General features: G+C 46.0%; 2 protein-coding genes across 2 annotated transcripts in view; one reads left to right on the forward strand and one right to left on the reverse strand.

Moving 5' to 3' along the window:
* Positions 1–18257, reverse strand: part of RNF123 (ring finger protein 123) — a 2099603-nt gene that overhangs the window by 405861 nt on the left and 1675485 nt on the right. The window lies entirely within an intron of this gene.
* AMIGO3 (adhesion molecule with Ig like domain 3) lies at positions 4038–8817 on the forward strand. The gene has a single exon (XM_086938770.1). It carries the CDS (start codon positions 4829–4831, stop codon positions 6341–6343), a length of 1515 nt encoding a protein of 504 aa, XP_086794896.1. The 5' UTR covers positions 4038–4828; the 3' UTR covers positions 6344–8817.

Raw genomic sequence — 18257 nt, forward strand, 5'->3', positions numbered from 1 at the left:
GGAGCCATTTGAAGATTGCATTGAGAATTTTGAAGGTGTGTAAGCATGAGGCAGTGACAATGCTGACTAAAGCAAACTTGACAGCATATCCCTCCCATTCCTTTTGCTCCCTTCATAAGAAGTCTGCCTTTACCTGTGTCACTGGGCAATGCTATTTGTGAATGGTGCCGATATCAATCTCCAAAGAAACATTTTGGTTACCAGCACACATTTTGTTTTAGCAGAGAAAGCAGTAGGTTGGACTGAATATGTTGCACATGTGACAGATTCACTCTCCAGATATGTTTTGGAACTGTAAAAGGTGATCTAGTCAATTTTTAAATTGTGTTTCACTGGGAAAATCAAACGTAAACCCTTCACATACTGAAGGAGTTTGGTGTTTTACACATTAAGTTCCCTGGCTTGGTTGATGCAGGCAATCCCCAAAGAGAGTGGATAGAGGACTACAGCCTGAAGCTTCTAAGGGCAGCTCAACGTTTAGGGTGCAAGAAGAGGGATATCTGTCCAGGTGAAGGAACATGAGCTCTGCACTGACTGAGGTTACAGGCATTGTGCACTGGCTGGAGCTGCATGAACCCCCTTGAGATTGGTGCAGCAGGGTTCTGGGAATGCACACACTTTCCCACACTCATGGGTCTACTCACAGGTTGCCTGTCTATATAAATCGAATCCTGCAGAAGTGTCTTATGCTGTTGCTGCTCAAGACAGCAAGAATAAATATCATTTTTCATGGCTTCAGCTCCTTCACGGATATGGTAGCAAACACTAAAACCCATGATAAATTTGTGTTGCAGGATGCACACATTTAAATATGCATCATTGTCTAACCTTGTTTCATTTGGAAAGATAAATAGCGACTGAGTACAGGTTTGGCCTAGGGTGGCAAGTTTGGCTTAGGTTGGCAAGTTTGGTTTAGGTGCAAGGGTGTATTTTAATAAATGAATTTAGAGCTAACGAATTGGGAACTAGTTGTATAATTGAAATTTACGATATTGCCTCATTTCTCTGACAGCAGTGTTTAGCCATGTTAAAGAAGTATTGCAGGGCCAAAAATTGAAAAAGGATTCATGAAAAGATTGAACACTATCTTAGATGATAGAAAATACCACATTAAAATGAGATACTTATTCCCATCATGATCTCTGCTCTACACTGATGGGTACAATGGGGATTATTGAGAAGTCATTACACCTTTGACCAAAAATGCATGTATTACATGTTTTGGTGCTTTTATTTTACATAAAGAGGTGGTGTTAAATTCACATATCTTTGAGAAACCGTGAAAACTGGAAAATATTTCCCTGTGAAGTGTGAAAAATAGATTTTGCCACCATGGTGCAAAGGTTTTACATTGTTTATGCTACTAGGATTATGCAGGTTGGAGGACCTAGGTTGTCGAAATTATGAGATAAAAAGGCTAATTATGTGGGACTTCGTCTGGCTGTATTGTTTTCATCCGTTTGAACTGGAAACAACAATTTTGGTGAAGTCTACTTGTTTTGGAAATTAAATGGCAAATTCAGTCAATCCATAATTATGTTGTAAACTCTGCAGCTACAGAGTTACATAAATCCACAGATCTCACTATTGACTATTGTTTTAGCAAGACTGTGTGACAGGTAAACTAAAAACTCATTATTTTAATTCCAGTCAATGCCCATTGTTAGCTGCATTTTGAATAAAACAACTTGTAAAATAGAAAATACACAACTGGTACATCTTCATTGCCATCTTAGACTTCTGGTGACATTTACAAACTACAAGGCCAAAGATAGCACCCATGAATGGTAATATTGGACCAGATTACACAGCAACCCATCATGCAAGCTCTGTATGTACTTACATGTAAACCATAATGTATATGCAACTAGATAAACCTTAAACAAGGGACAACTAATGTAGGTGCTACCCATGTATAAAACAAACACCAACATAATTTGCATTTGGTCCACTCACTAGACAGCCTGAGGAATGTGGCCTAATGGCCATGTCAAAACATCAACAGAACATGAGTGTCCACATCAGGCGGGCAACTAGAGCCAAATTTCGGGGGGCGGGGGGGGGGGGGGGGGCGGAGGGACTGAATTTTTTCAGGGGGACTAATCCTTCCAACTATAGACCGAGTGACTGAAAGAAGGGGTGAAAACACATCAAACGCTTAATTTACACGTAAATGGTCTTTTAAAGACCTGTTAAGCACTCTGGTGCGGCTGCAATTAGATGGCCATCAGCCTGCAACGCTGTGTCAGCCCGGGCTGACACACACGACGGGAGGGGGGGCTGAAGCCCCGTGAGCCCAATGGGTGTTGCGCGCCTGGTCCACATGGAGCGGTGAAATTAAAATGTTTGAAGCTTTTATAAAAAATCTAGTCATCAACTAAGGAAGGAGATGTGGTCTAGTTGCTAAGCTGTGGATCTGAGGACCTTGATTTGAATCCAGCTTGGCACTGACTGAAAATTGTGCAGTTCTAGGAAATCACAATCACAATGTGTCTCAAATTTAAATGTGTACGATCCTAGTGTACGTATGTGTGTGTAACAAAAAGATACAAGCCACCACTTGATAAATACAATCTTGCATAATTTACCATCACCTCCCATAATGGGCAACACTCTTTTGCTCTCGGGTTAGGTCCATGCTATAGAAATACCAACATGTGCATGTTTTTACATTGTGAACAGGTACCCAGATTTTTATTGTCTGTGGACATCCCTGTCTTTTGAGCTGTTGGGGAGCCAATCTCATTTTGACAGCTAGATATAAGCTCCTACAATTTTCTTAATCCCGGTTTACTCTTCACATCTAAAGCCTATTTCTCAGTGTCTGTAGGAACACTTAATTGGGCCCATTGGGGCATTCTCCAACATACATACATCTTCTTCCCTAGAACCATGGTACCATCCTGCAGTTCATGCTACTTTTAATGAGAAAAGACACGTTTGGTACATATCATCTTGCAAACAATCGATGTTCGCAGGACTGGTGGGCACTCTGAGCTCCAGCAGTGCTCAGGGTCTCAGTGGAATCCATTTACGATGACAAAAGATCTAGCTTTAATGTGCTACTGCAGGAAAGAACAGGAATGGACATATGCCTTTCCCATGCATCAGAGCATTAAACTTGGACCGATTAGCCTTCCAAACGTGTATCCTAATGTAGTCTTGGCTCCCAATGTGTAAAATGGTAGCCAACCAACATTGTTCAGTACCAGCCCCCTCCTCAAGTTCGGTCTAGTTGCGCCCCTGAAAGGTGCTACCACCAAGGTGGCACCTTTTCAGAGTGCACCTAAATGTGAGCTGCAACCTACGATAGTACAACTTTCTGCGTTGAACTGTAAAGCATGGGGAAACTTTATTTAAACAAAAAAACGCAATACCTGTTGACTTTGACAATGCATGGTGTCATTTACAGTGGACAGGGAAGATGGCCACAATCTGCAGATCAAAATGTCTGCTAGGCCACTGGCAATCGAGAGATAGATGCGTAGGGGGTTGTTGAACTACATGGCATTATACGTGTCTTGGAAGTTGGAGCCAATTTGTTTCACCAACAACCAGTTTCGAGTATGCTATTTGTATTTATCGCGGGAAGAACGAAATATGTAGAAAACAAGAGATTACAGTCAGGCAGAACTTGACAACTGTGCTTGCAAATGGGAGGGCAACAGAGAAGAGAAGGGTGAGTGTTAGTCACGCTGGACTCCGGGCGGGTATCAAAAAGCACGTTTTAATGTACCCATGTAACTAAACACAGTGATGCTCCACGAAGCACGTCTCGCTGTGCCGCTCCCCGCCTCACAAATGAGTTGCTTTGCCTATCTCCCTGGCTGCCTGTGACGTCCCCTGTCAGCGTATGTTCGTCTTTCCACTCCACTTACAGGTGGCGCGAAGAGAGCAGCGCAGGCAGGTCATTCAAAAAGAAAATAATGGTTCAGTCAGCACACAGCACCTCGCCCCCTCTTCCACTGCAGTGTCCAATCACGTCTCTCTGTGCGCTCTGGGCTGAGGCAGCCCAGCCCCCGAGTCCGCCACTTCATCCCGGCAGGGCAAGACGGGCAGCGAGGAGCTCCAGGACACGCGGAAGAACCAGCCGCTCCCGCACACACACACAACTCCCCTCAAGTCCCGAGAGGAGAGCGGCTGCCTTCTCTATGAACAAGTGACGAACCAAATGACGCTGCAGACAGCCGGCTCCTCGGCGCGTCCTTCCCTCTCAAAAGAGACTTTTATTTACCCGCCTGCCTCCCAGTTCTCTTCAATCCTGCCGCGCGCTTGGATTGGAGGAGCGCGCGCTGGGACAGTCCGCGCGCTGGAAGAGTCCTGTGCCATGGGCTACAGTCACTCGGAGCGGATCCCCAGGGAGGCGCGCGCCGAGCTCGGGATACTCCGAAGTCTCCAAGGACAGACCGAGTGAGCTGGGATCTCCGGCACCCAGAGGCTGGGAAAATGGCAGCGGGCATGGAGAAACTCGTGGCCCATGAAGCTTGCGAGCGGTACTCTTCTGCCAACACCTAACTGCATCGCCCCTTCCAGCTGCGCCCGCCTGCCAGGAGGAGAAGAAACCGTGCAAAGGTACACTTGATAAACCATGGGTCCGCGTCTCCGGAGCCTGTCCTTTCTTTTGGGTCCTTATGCTGTGTAAATTCACCTTGTAGCCTGGGACTGAAAGTGGTGGACAGTCGAGGCTGACCTCCAACAGACCTCAGCAAGACACTGGCTGCAAGGCGACGATTAAAAACGCCGAATTAATACCAATTCTGCTTAATGCTGCTCCTTAAAGGAGGGGAAAGTTGCCGTCTTTCCGTCGTTTCAGAAAACAGGCTTCCTCATGATGCATAGGTTTGCCCTGGGACACTTAGTATGGAAATGGCTCGGAAAGCTTCTATTTTTGGAACTGTTTGCCCGAAGCAGCCCCGCCGGCGCCCATGGGTGCCCCGCTGCCTGCATTTGCGCCTCTGATCTTCTTAGTTGTGCGAACCAGAATCTTCAGCAGGTGCCTGCGGCGCTGCCTCCTATGGCTGCGAGCTTGGATCTCAGCCACAATAACCTCTCCCATCTTCATAACCACTGGCTGGCCACCCTGCCACGCCTCCAGACACTCCGCATCAGCCACAATCGGATCGAAAGGCTGACAGCGCGGGTGTTCCACAATGCCACTCTGCTCCGGCATCTAGACTTATCTTCCAATCTCCTGGTGGCCATCAAGGAGCACTTCTTCGAACATCTGGTCAATCTAGAGGAGCTGCTGCTGTACAATAACAAGTTAGCGCAGGTGGACAGTCGAGCTTTTGTCCACCTGAGCAGCATACAGAAGATCTATCTAAGTAGGAACCTAATTGAAAGCTTTTCCTTCAGTTACCTGCACAATCTCAGCAACCCCCAACTGAGGACACTGGACCTGTCTTCCAACTACTTTCTTACACTTCCCATTGACGAGGTCACATCCTTGCCTGTGTACCTCAAAAATGGGCTATACCTGCATAACAACCCCCTAACATGTGACTGCACACTCTACAACATGTTTCTACACTGGCATAAGCGTGGCTTCAGCTCGGTGCTGGATTTCCAAGAGGAGCACACATGCCTGTATTTGGGGAAAGCTCGAGCAGTGGTCAAGTTCCTAACCCACTACAGCAGTCTTGAAAACTGCTCTCTGACCTATGGCAGCCTATCGGAAGTTCACCTGAAGGCGAGTGTGGGGAACTCACTCTTAATCGACTGTAACACTACACTGCAAGAACAGTACACAACTTACCTATGGATCTCCCCTAGCTATGAGTTTTTAACCTATCCTGGTAATAGCAATCAGAGCCTTAAGATCTACAGCAATGGCAGCCTGGAGATCAGGTCAGCACAACCGTGGGATTCTGGCATATATCTCTGCATTGCCCTCAACAAACGCCTGCATCAGAACTCAACATACGAAGTAAATGTGACTGTCCATTTCCCAAGGTTTGATGGGGAACCCTTCAACACAGGCCTCACAACACTCCTTGGATGTGTGGTAACGCTTGTTCTTATTCTCATGTACCTGTTCTTGACGCCATGCCGATGCTTCTGTTGCTGTAGAAAGTCGGCCACTCCTAGCCCTCCCCATGAATGCAGTGCTCAGTCCTCCATTTTGAGCAGCACACCACCAACCACAGATGGACCCAACCGCAAGTCGAGCAGTACCAAGCATGTAGTCTTCCTTGAACCCATCAAGGAGGTCCAGAACGGCAAGATCAACTTGGCGGCCAGTGATGAATTCCATGATGCCAAAAACCCTAAGATTCTTCAACTTAAGTCTGACTCTGACTCAATCAGCTCAGTCTTCTCAGATACACCATTTGTGCCGTCGTAGGAGACCACCATACTATCACAGAACCTTATGGTGTGGTTGTAATGGCCTGGAACTCCTTCAGTAGGGCCAACTAGCACAATCCAGAACCAACTGTGCACTATGAAGCGGTGCAGCATGGGTTCTACCTGACAATGTGAACTGCTGTGAACGATACAGTGCGAATGCGATGCTAGTTTTACTAACTCTTACAGCATGAGGTAATGTGCATTCTCAAAGTACAAGTTTCTCTCTTTGAAACGATTTACTGAACAGAAATCGTGACTGGAATACGCAGTAAATCCTAACTGCAAACCTGCTTTATGCACGAAATTTAATGTAATCTAATCATCATACAGAGATGTAGTTAATGCACAGAGTAGGGTGTATGGCATAAGTATGGAGCACCTTCTGTGCTTGCATGTAAAACAGCTCTAGATTGTCGATTAACGGTATGGCTTCGAGTTGTTTTAGCTTCGGGTGCAGTAGTGTGCGGCTTCCTAGCGTTCAGAGAGCCTCACAGCTACCATTAAAAATTTTCCCTGGCAACACCGTGGTTTTAAAAATGTACTCATCGGTGTATTATCTCCCGTGGAGGTATGTCCCCTTTACCAACCCTGAAAGGGCGACGTAGACCTCGGGGAGCAGAAAATGAGCGGCCTGGCCTGCTTTAGTTGTGCAGCAGTCAATGTGGCGTCACCGGGAGATGTGGGTCAGCAGTGGTGTCAGGGTGTGTGTGGCATATATATGTAAAGCACAAACAAACTCAGGGGGATCACAACGGCTAGTGGGCGTCAGGAACAGGAGCTCGCGAGCACAAACACGTAGTAGGAGCCACGCCACGGGGATTTCTACTTTGGAGCTTTATTTATTTACTTTCAGGTTTTACTGGGAGATTACAGCGTGGTCGCTGGCCACATTACATACATATTAGCATACCACCAAGAGAACTTACCCTGCATCGTCTCGAGTCATGAAACTCGATAGGGAGCCATTCAGGGCTTTAAGTGGGATGAAAAAACTGTGTGTGTGTTGGGGGGGTGGGCTCGCAAAGAGGGTTGCCGATGTAATTAAGGGCGTGGCTTAAAACCCACATAAACTAATAATCTGTGCTTATCATAGTGCGCCGCCTGACTGGTATTTTGTAGATTCTATCATTGCATCCAGGTATATAATACAAAATGTAACATTACACATAAATAAGCCAGGACTATTGGCTTTGTCAATGTATGTTAGTTACATATGACAAATAAGCTCCAACTACGTTTTCGTTGTGTATAACATTGAAAATGCTTCAGTTCTGACATCATGAGACTATGAAAGAACTATTCATCAAAGGTAGTTAAGGGTGGTAATGCTGCACAGTTGTTTTTTCACCCTGGGGGTAAAAATGGAGAGCCCGGAAGGAACGTCTCAGCACCTGCTTTTTAGAACAGCAGATGCTGAGCACCGGCAAGACCCGGCCCACTTAAAGCCCTGGAGTCATTATTTAACGCGTTCACTGGCAGTCGAGTAAGCCTCACAGTAAAGCAATGGTTTCACGTTTATTTTGTGGGGAAAGATAGTTAGGCAGGAGGCGAATAAAGAGTTGCACTGTTTGTACAGGGAGAATGGGCACAGGGATAGGTCTCGGCAGTCATTACTTTTGCCGGCAACACCGATTTGCTTATGTGAGGCGGGCACGAATGTCAAGTGCAAATTATTGCAAATGTAATGTTAATGCCTGGTTCTTTTTCCATACTGTCAGACCTCGACACCCTGCCTTGTCTCGCGCAATCCTGTCCAGGCATAAAAGGCAATCTATCATTTTATCTGTTAAAATTAGATGTATGTTCTGTATAAAGTGATTTTTTTATGTGACTGACAACATAAGCACACAGTTCGGATGATGAATGTATCATCTTTTTTACTTAGTTTGTTGCCCACAAAACAGCATTACCTGCAAATGTGAACTGTTACTAGCCACGTAGAGTCCATCTTCTTAAACATTGTTGGAAACCTTAATACAAATCTGTGCGGGGGGGGGGGGGGGGGGGGCGACTAAACATGGAATAAGGTGAAATATTATATTTGCGGATTATAATGTATGACATCTTGGTGACGAGATAAGCCAGTTAACATATGCAGTCTTCTGGGCGCTGGAGGTGAAACGAGCTGGCACTTTATCAACATTCTTCTGGACCAAGGCCCATATCAGTGTAAATCCCCGTTACATTCGCCAATAATCAGCACACCTCTTAGAAGCATCAGCAGAGCTGCCACGGATTGGATGGGAACTTCAGCTGAACGCTTCATTTCCCCACGGGAACAGGCACGAGTCACATCGACTAGGTGGGAGATACATGGGCGGCGGGGGATGCTTGCACTTCTGCTGTATCCAACAGGTCTATGCATGAGAGGTTTTAATTTTCTGGTATAGCCTTGAAGCCAAGCATTCACTTTAAAGTATGGAATAACTCGTGTGCAATGGAACAATAAAGGAAATGGACAAAACAGTGCTATTGACTTCAAAGGGTTTGGTTTGTTTTAACATTGTTTGTAAGGATAGTTGCGAATGCTGCCTCCACACAGAGACTGTTTATGATTGAAGCAACTGTATTTTAAGAGGTACTCGCTGGAGTTGTTGCACGCTCTTCCTAACCTCACCGTCTACAGAATGCACAGAATAGGGTCAACAAAACAAACTGCTAATTGCAAAAGAGGGGGGGGGTCTCGTGGATAAATTGTTATAATGGTTTGACACGGTATTTTCAATCAACATCATAAAATTATCAAAAATAAGAGACAAATAAATCAAGATTAATTGGTTGTTTTGCCGCTTTATTTAAACACCTGCTCTCGTTCTCCACAAAGGGCTTCTGCCGAGAACTTGCCTTTCTTCGTGGAATTGTAAACAACCGAAACGCGGTTGCGTTTGGCAAATCAGTGTAGGCAGTCCATTTTTTCAGCCTATCAAGTTTCAGCCCTGGGCGACACTTGGCTCACGTACAATAAAGAGTGAAACGGTCGTGGGCGTGAGCCGGAAATCTCCAAAAGGGACACCAAAATAGGCTATGAGCATTGTTTTGTTATAAATGCCGAAGGATTGGTATGGTGCTTGTACCATTGGTTTCAAATAAAGAGCGTAAAGTCCCAGCTCTTCACTGACACACTGTGTGCTCTTGGATTAATTCGTCAAATCTCTGACACACCTCAACCAAACAGAAATAACTATTTAGTATTAAGATATTTCCCTTTAAAAGAGATTTACTAGTTTGGAAATCCAAGCTATTAAAGCGATAACAGAAAACACTAGAGCTTGTAAGATGAGTCACTTCTAGTCTAATTATTGCTCTTCATATCTGCCAGAGGACCCTTGCACGAGCAATTCCATGCACATGCCTGCCTCCTATGCGGTACTGCCGGGAGCTAACTGTCCTGCAGATCAAGGGGACACACTGTGCCATCGTGCAAGGTATTAAAAACTCAGCAAATAAGCCTTTATTTCCAAAGAAATTCCATTCGGGATCACATTAAAGGTTGTGTAAATATCCTAGAAAAAACTGATAGTCCCACAGATGCACTGCCTTTAAAGCAGAAATACTGCCATACAAATAAACCAAACCTGAATTAACTTAATTCAAATTGTTATTTTTACTACACCATGCGATTCCAAGCCACTTGAGAGCGCCAATATAAACTGATTATTTAATTGTTGATAAGAACTGCCGAAATATAATTCATTCGTAATTCTAAATGCAATCCCCAGTCGCCAATGCATTTCGGATAAAAATCCACCATCAGGGGGTTTGCTTTATTTTTATTATCCAAATTGCAATAAACAAGCTGAAAACTAAGAATAAGAAACGTATGCACGTAAAAATAAAATTGCGCGTTTGCCTGAGTTAACACGCTTTCAATGCCTTCCCAACTAGCTCTCTATATTCCACAACACATAGCATAAAGTACACGATGTGCTGTTTACAACTCTTTCTGAAAATAACATGGTTCTTATAGATCGCCACAGTTTATTGTCCATGAGCTTCAAAGTTCTTATTGCCTTATCTTATAATTAGTAATGGTTGTCAAAGTTTGTATTACCCAGTGTACTAATCACAGCATACACACCACTCTGTGACGTACATCACTCTACGCAACTCGAGATATCGACCTGCGCATCAACAAATAGTTTGTCCCGTATGAGCTAAAATGTTGCCCACCTTCACCTTAGCACGTGAAATTGACCCTTAATCACTACATACGAGTATGTACCCCTCGGGAGTATGCCCGATTCATCATGGCCGTCTCAGCGGAAACGCGCGTCGGCAAAGTGCTCAGAATCAATCCATGATCATTTCAAATTACAACTCACCAAACGGGCTCCATTCACAATAGACATTAGGGGCGTGGTTGTGCCGCCGGTAAAATAGCTCGAGAACGTGAATTACGTTGTCAGAACCGTATTGAGCAGAACATGATCCTGAAGGACTTTACACGGTCTTGTGGCTTACTACAGGGTGTTTTAACAAATAATAACATGAATATTTTTACTTAAGATAATTCAAGTAGGGTTGAATTGTTCAGCTGTATTTTTAAGGCAGTGCATCTGAGGGTCTATCTGTTTTTAGTTCGAAGCCTACCTGCACAGCTGTCTTGTTTGCTAAAGACATCTTGGGACATTCAGACAACCGACCAAGGGATGCATTCCATCCATTGGCTTTGTGGGTTACTTATAACTCACATTTTCTGGCAATCTATTTGCTGGCTTTATTCGTTTGAGGCTGTTCAACTTGAACTCGTCCCTCTCCTTCCCCAAACCTGGTTTACTGTATTCTTTAATACATCTGCGTTATGTGAACAGGCCTTTAAATCTTGTTCTTATCTTCTATGCTGTGCATTCAAAGACAGAGGTCATATATCAAGCTGCCTTCTGAGGGAGGATGGTGTTTACTTGTCTTCCTCTGACTTCAAAGTGAGAGAATGAATATGACAATCCTGCTGAGTACCCATGTAAGAGGAAAGGGTGAAAAAAATTAACTGTGCTGATGTTTCAGAATGGATGAGAGTATGGATTTTATTTCAGGTTGGTTGTGCCTATCAGGAACAATTTACAAATATTTGTGATTAATTTGTTCGTAGTATACAGTGAAGCAAGGTGCACATTGAACATGGCTGCCTGTAACCAGTGCCACCCGTAGGCTGCTCTTCTGTGGCTCCCAGGTGCGCCCTATGGCATATACCCAGGCTCCCTATAATCGGCGCATCCCGTGGGCTACTTCTTTGCTACTCTAGGGTGGGCCAAATAGGGCAGTTGACCAGCATGTAATCAGTGCATGCTGTGGGCTACCCCATCGCTCTTGGGTCAGTGGCGTAATGAAACTGGAGGAGGCCCCCCTGCAAAGTACTCAGGAGTTCTCAGGCAAGGGTAATATACTGTGCTGTGGGGGCCCCCTGGAGCTCGGGCCCACCACTGCGGGCCCTTTGTTATACCACTGTGTTGGGTTCCCTCTATACTTTATTTATCCTGCCTCCCTGGCACCACTGAATACATGGGCTGCCCCTGTTGTTTCTGAGTAGTCTCTAGCATGCCGGTGGCCTTGGGACCCTGGCTGTTTGTTACGAGTGAAAACCTGCAAACTTCCTTCTGTTGTTCCTGGGAAGTCTCTAAAGAGCATAGACTGTGGCTGATTTTCTCCCCAGCATCCCTGAAGGCTACTCTTAGTTGCTCTTGGATGGAGGTTGTAGACCAGTACCACGACTGCAGGTATCCAGTGCATTCCTGTGTGTCGCTCTCTTGTTGCTACTGGATAAACCTACTAGAGCACTTACTTTGTCATTATCGCGGCAAGAGGCATCAAAAGTAAAGGGGTACGTGACTCTTCTAAATGATTCTATGCCAATGTGCAATATGTCCAGAAAGGTCATGTAAACTTAGATTAAATATTTTCACCTTAAAAATGTATATATTGCACATTTTCAGCTGTGTTGTATAGCCACTTCTTCATGATGCAGACAATCTGATGTCCTGGAAATGCAAAAGCGAGCCTAAAGGATGCTGTTCTGCAGAAAAAGGAAGATTAGGAGACTCCCTTGCCGTTCCAGGTTTCACATTTACTTGTGAAACTAGAAGCGGAAAGCATTGTTGATTCCGTTATTCAACACCAGCATCTAACCAGTTTTCTTAAGAAAATCTGTGAAAAGAATACCAGGTAGACCCACTTCACTTTCTCCCTCCCAGTGAAAGAAATGAGTGGGATCTAGCCACATTCCAGATCCAGCAGCCATTATTGAGTATGAGCCGGATGTGGGATCAGGGCTAAGGGCTGGCTCCAGTGAAATTTTCAGAATTTGCCCGTGTGTAATTTACTAGCAGCACTCCCATGTTGTCTCCTTTTCGTTTGAAGCAGCAAACTGCAGGCCGAATGGGCATTCTTATTTTCACTTTCAACTGGGCCCAAAACAAAGGCCAAATTTAAGGGGCAACTAGCACTCATTTCTTCTGAGTATTATTATGACTAGGAGCTATCAGGAACCTGACACCTAGATGTCAACATAATGGAGGAAAACAGCTTATCACTTCACCTCCCAGGCTATTGACTTTGTTCCAACCCTTTATAAAAGAGATAAGCATTCTCTATAAGAATGCCAGATTAATCTGTCTGTATGAGTCATTACACAAATAACAATTTAAATAGCACTTAGTATCTCTTATGTTTTATTTAATTCTTTTATAGCACTATTCATCTCAGTGAATGGCGTCAAAATGCTTTACATCACATGCACACATTAGGCATTGGCAATTTACAGGATGTGTTGCATAAGACAATGAGGGTTGTAAAGTGCAGGAGTCACATGTCATCCTTACTGGTAGACATTATATGTTAAGAGTGCATGGTCGGGAAAAACACAATGTCAGAATTTAAAATGTGACGCAGTGCTCGGAGTGGTCTGTACTAATAAGACTTTATTACTACCCAAAGGAACCCTTTTTAGCAGCATTAGAGCAACAACATGTTGGGGGGGAAAACATAAGGATCTAAGCCCATGCCTTGCAGTTTGCATTCAGCTCGCTGATGCCAGCCCAGAGCTCACTATGCTGTATTAGGATTGCAACGGATGAACTACAAGTAACAAAATGATCTGAGTCAAAAGCAGTAACACTTACCTATCTACATAAAATAAAAAATCTGCTATCTGATTGTTGCACCATGTGTAAGAGACCCAGGAACTCACCCTCTATACGATTTTATGAGTCCAACGGTAACTAGACAAAAAACATACCTCGCCAGCCAGTGCATGAACTACCAAAGCTATCTTACCTTTATTACTAACCCCGGAGATTTTCTGGGCATGTAAAGACCTGAAGCAGGTGCTTTAACTCCATAAGATATTTTACCAGATTATTTGCAGCAGTTGTTCAAAAATAAATGCTTACCTTGCCCTGCCATACCCAACACTGCTCTCTTTGTTAAGGTCGGGGTATTTCAACGAGAAAAAGCTTCTAGCCCACTGTGTATTTTGAAAAACCTCAGCCAATGAGCAATACACATGCCTTAATTTCTGCAAAGCATTCTCCCGGCACTAAACACGACACCCACTATGAGCGGTTGTTACAGTTGAGGCACCCCTACAAAGTGGTCAGAAAATGTTCGTTTTACTTTGTGACCTAAGTGGGCCTTGGTGCTTCCGGGCCCCTCAGTCTGTTACCATTGTGCATGAAGTGGGGGGGTCCATTTCATGTGCATGTCTATCGCGTATCGACACTCCGTTGCCTCCATGCACCCGTGAGGCACTTCACAGCATCCTAATTGGGACATCAGCCAGTCAGCGTCGTTTGCAGCAGCCGCAAGTCTCTGTGTCTGGAGTCGACTCATTGGAGGGCCCTTTCGCACAGCCCTCAGCAGGAGATGTAGGGCTCCTACCATAGACCCCAGGCATGGCAGTGGAAAGCCCTTGCCACCAAGCCAAGGAGCCGATGAGGGTAGACCGATCATGGCACAATTGGGAAGTCATTTTCCATGGGTCTCGTAGTCATGATCCAGTACATTGAGGACCAAGGAGGCCGACCGCCCCTTGGCACAAAGCCATGGGCCAATACTGCCAAGCCTAGTGGAGGAGATTTGCAGCCATGGAAAACGGCTAAGAGGCTCAAATGGCAGCCGGTGCAGAGGCACCAGGGATGTTGAGGGCACAAGCTACTCAATTCATAGCTATAATGTACTGTCCGCAGTAGACCTGGGGCCGGTTTAACCTGCCTGCACCAGGGCCCGTGTCACAAATGTTAATTCACTGGTCACAATGAGCAGCAGATCGGAGAACCATACAACACAGCAAAGCGGATTGTTGCCGGACGTTTTTGACACTTACAGCCAATGTCCAATCCGCCCTTGCAGCTACGAAACACGGCTTGTGAGATCAAGGTATAGACTTTTCTATAGACCCCACAGAGAGCAACCAGAACACAACCATATCCCGCCTCCCCCCTTCCGTGTTGACTTATTTAGCACGCAGATGTTGATTTTTTTGTACAAGCCTCAGTTTTATTTAGACGGACCGTCCCTGTATGTATGTATAATGTATGTATGTATGTATAAACCGTTTTGTAACGCGCTCTGTTACTGGTGAGTATCCTGGCGCGGGGAAAGGGACAGATCGGCAGAGAACAAGACATCAGGTGATCTTCCTAGCCTACACTCGTGAATAGGTGAGTTTTCAGGTGTTTTTTGAAAGCAGTCACTGTCGGCGTGGAGCGTAGATGGAGAGGGAGGGCATTCCAGGCCCGAGCCACCACAACAGACAGTGACTGGCCGCCCAGTCTGGCACGTTTAAAACGGGGAAGGGACAGTTTAAACAGAGAGGCAGATCTCAGGGTGCGTGCCGGAATGTACCTTGTAAATCTCTTTCTCAGGTACGAGGGGCCTTGGTCATGAATTGCACGAAACGCCAACACCAAAGATTTAAACAGAATACGTTGCGCTACGGGAAGCCAGTGAAGCGAGCGCAGCTCCGTGCGAACGCTCTTCCACCTGGGGATGTTAAATAATAAGCGTACAGCCGCATTCTGAATAATTTGGAGGCGTTTGACCAGGTATGCCGGAATGCCACTGAACAGTGCATTCGCGTAATCGAGGCGAGCCAGTATGAGCGCTCTGGCAACCGACTCCCTGGCCTCCCTAGGGAGCAAGGGGAAAAATTTGCGGAGCATTTTCAGAGTGGCAAAGCAGGTGCCTGTAAGTTTTTTGATGTGATGCTCAAATCTGAGATCCTCCGTAAACCAAATGCCCAGATTTTTTGCTGGTCTCCCCATCTCTATTGGGCAAGGAATGTTAGAAGGCCAAAGTGTGCTCTTAAATGAGGGGGGGAAGGAGCCATAAAAGAGCACTTCGGACTTGTCCTCATTGCACTTCAGCTGGGCATGTGTTAGCCAGCGAAATACTGAGGACAGACACAGATGGACTGTAGACGTGTCCAGATTGTCGTCTGGCCAGGTAAACAACAATTGGGTGTCATCAGCATACCCTAAGATTTTAGCCCCAAACTGTTCAGCTAGGTATACCAAAGGTGTAATGTACACATTGAACAGTAAGGGGCTAAGTGTGGACCCCTGCGGGACCCCTGTAAGCAAAGGCTTTTGCTCCGAGGCATGCAGAGGCATCCAGACCTGCTGGGTCCTATCAGATAAAAAAGAGGACAGCCATTCCAGCACCACTCCCCCAATACCAATGTCAGACAGCCGACCGAGAAGGAGATCATAAGGGACAGTATCGAAAGCGGCAGAGAGGTCCAATAAAATTAGGACCACTCTGCCACCTCCGTCTAGACATTCCCGAATAGCCTCGGTCATCTCCACCAGGGCCGTCTCGGTGCTATAAGCAGCCCTAAAGCCCGATTGGGCAGGGTGGAGGGCATTAGATGTTTCGACAAAGCTCTCCACTTGTTGAAGAACTGCCTTCTCACAGATTTTCGTGAGAGCAGGTAGAAGGGAGATGGGTCGGTAGTTTCCCGGAACCGACACGTCCAGTCCTGGTTTCTTCAAGAGTGGAAGGAGTTTGGCGTGTTTCCAAACCTGGGGAACCGCGCCCGCGGCCAGGGAGAGGTTCACCATCTGCGTGATCTCACTGCAGACTGTATCCGCCACCTCCGAGAGCACTCGGGCAGGGCATGGGTCGGCAGGAGAGCCCGATTTTAGGGACTGGAGAAGATGGAGAACATCACCCTCCGCAACTTGTGCGAAGGTGGTAAGTTGGTGCCCAGAGGATGAGGGAGAGGGTGAACAGGGGCCAGCTACAGAGCAGTCGGCAGGAAGTGCCTCTAAAAGGCCCTGCTGAATCTTCGCTATTTTGGTTATAAAAAAAGTGGACAACTCCTCGCACCATTGCACAGAGGACGGGAGGGGCATAGCTTCCGCAACAGGGGACACAAAGCTTTTGACAATCGCAAAGATCTCTCTGCTGTTGTTATTGGCCTTGTTAATGCGCCCAGCATAATAGTTACCTTTTGCATCCCTAATGGCTGCATAGTAGTCTTTTTGAGCAAGCCGTAGGGCGGATTTAGCCTCGGGGCTGTACTCTCTCCTCCATAAACGTTCTAATTTTTTGCAGCCCTGTTTCATCTCTCTTAGTTCAGGGGAAAACCAGGGTTGGGAGGGCGCGCGTCTGGCTCTAGTCAGCATAGTTTGTTTAGTAGAGGCAGTCGCCGCCTGCCGTATCCATTCATTAAACTCCCAAACCGCTTCGTCCAAACATCCCTTAAGTTGTGGACGAGTGTTAGACAGGGCAAGTCTAAACGCGGGTAGGTTAATTTTTTGAAGATGGCATGTAGGGGGCGGGGGGCTGGGCTCTGCCAACTCCCAGCTGAACCTGACCAAGTCATGGTCAGACCAGGATGTTTTTTCCACAAACACTGACTGGATGGGGAAATTCGTGCACACCAAGTCAAGTAGATGGCCACCCGCGTGCGTAGGACCCGAAACCCATTGTACTAACTGGGCACTGGATCACTTGACACACTAAGCTCACACGGTAGGGGCTCGTAATCGGCCTAAAGCACGAACTGAAGGAGGCCAGCCTGAACGCCTGCACGCACTTGAGGCGGAGAAATTCAGCACTCGCCATGCATGCTGCACATGCCCGGAAGTGCTCAGAAGCCATGTGGGGGTGTGACTACCGGCCTCACAGCGGAGGAGACACGCACCGCACACTAAATAAGCAACAGCAAATGTAGGCACTCCCAATCTCTGACTCTCACCCGGAAACATTCAGTCCACACCAACAAAGGTAGTACCACAGAATCACATCACCATATACGAAGGTAGGAGGATTCAGTCTTCTCAGGGCGGCTCAATACCGTTTGCCAAACACGACTCTCACTCCGCGACACCTGCAGGCCCCAAACAACTCGGAAGTCTGGCTACAACTGACGACCACCGTGTATCATCAAACACAAACACTCCAAATAAATCACACTGCGTTAGATTTCTTAGTTTAGTCACAAAAATAATGTATACATGTTAGTTCCCAGGATTGGCACCTGACCAGTATTTCTGACCACATGATTTCATTTTCATAACAAGAGAGGTGAAAAAAAACACAATCATAAAAATCCAGTATTTTCTCCCCCTTTATAAAGAAAAGTGAAAGCCACACAACACGCAGGAGATCAACATACTCCAAACGAAATTTTATTTATGTCTGGACTATCCTCAGATAGTTTTTTAACCACATGGCTGCTGGGCGTTTTCCCCCCCAGTGCTGGAAAATGCCATTTTAGTGGCACTATGACGAGCTCAGCTCGTCATCAGCACACGACACCCGTGGGTGATGACGAGCTGAGCTCGTCATCAGCATCGAAAGGGTTAAACAAGTAGAGGCAGACCTGCTAACACAGACACTGCTAAACCCAATACGTTTTGCCTTTTAGCTTTGCTGGTACTTTTTGCAAAGCTGTTGAGCATCGACAA

Source organism: Lissotriton vulgaris, chromosome 9, assembly GCF_964263255.1.
Source record: "Lissotriton vulgaris chromosome 9, aLisVul1.2, whole genome shotgun sequence".
Lineage (NCBI taxonomy): Eukaryota > Metazoa > Chordata > Amphibia > Caudata > Salamandridae > Lissotriton > Lissotriton vulgaris.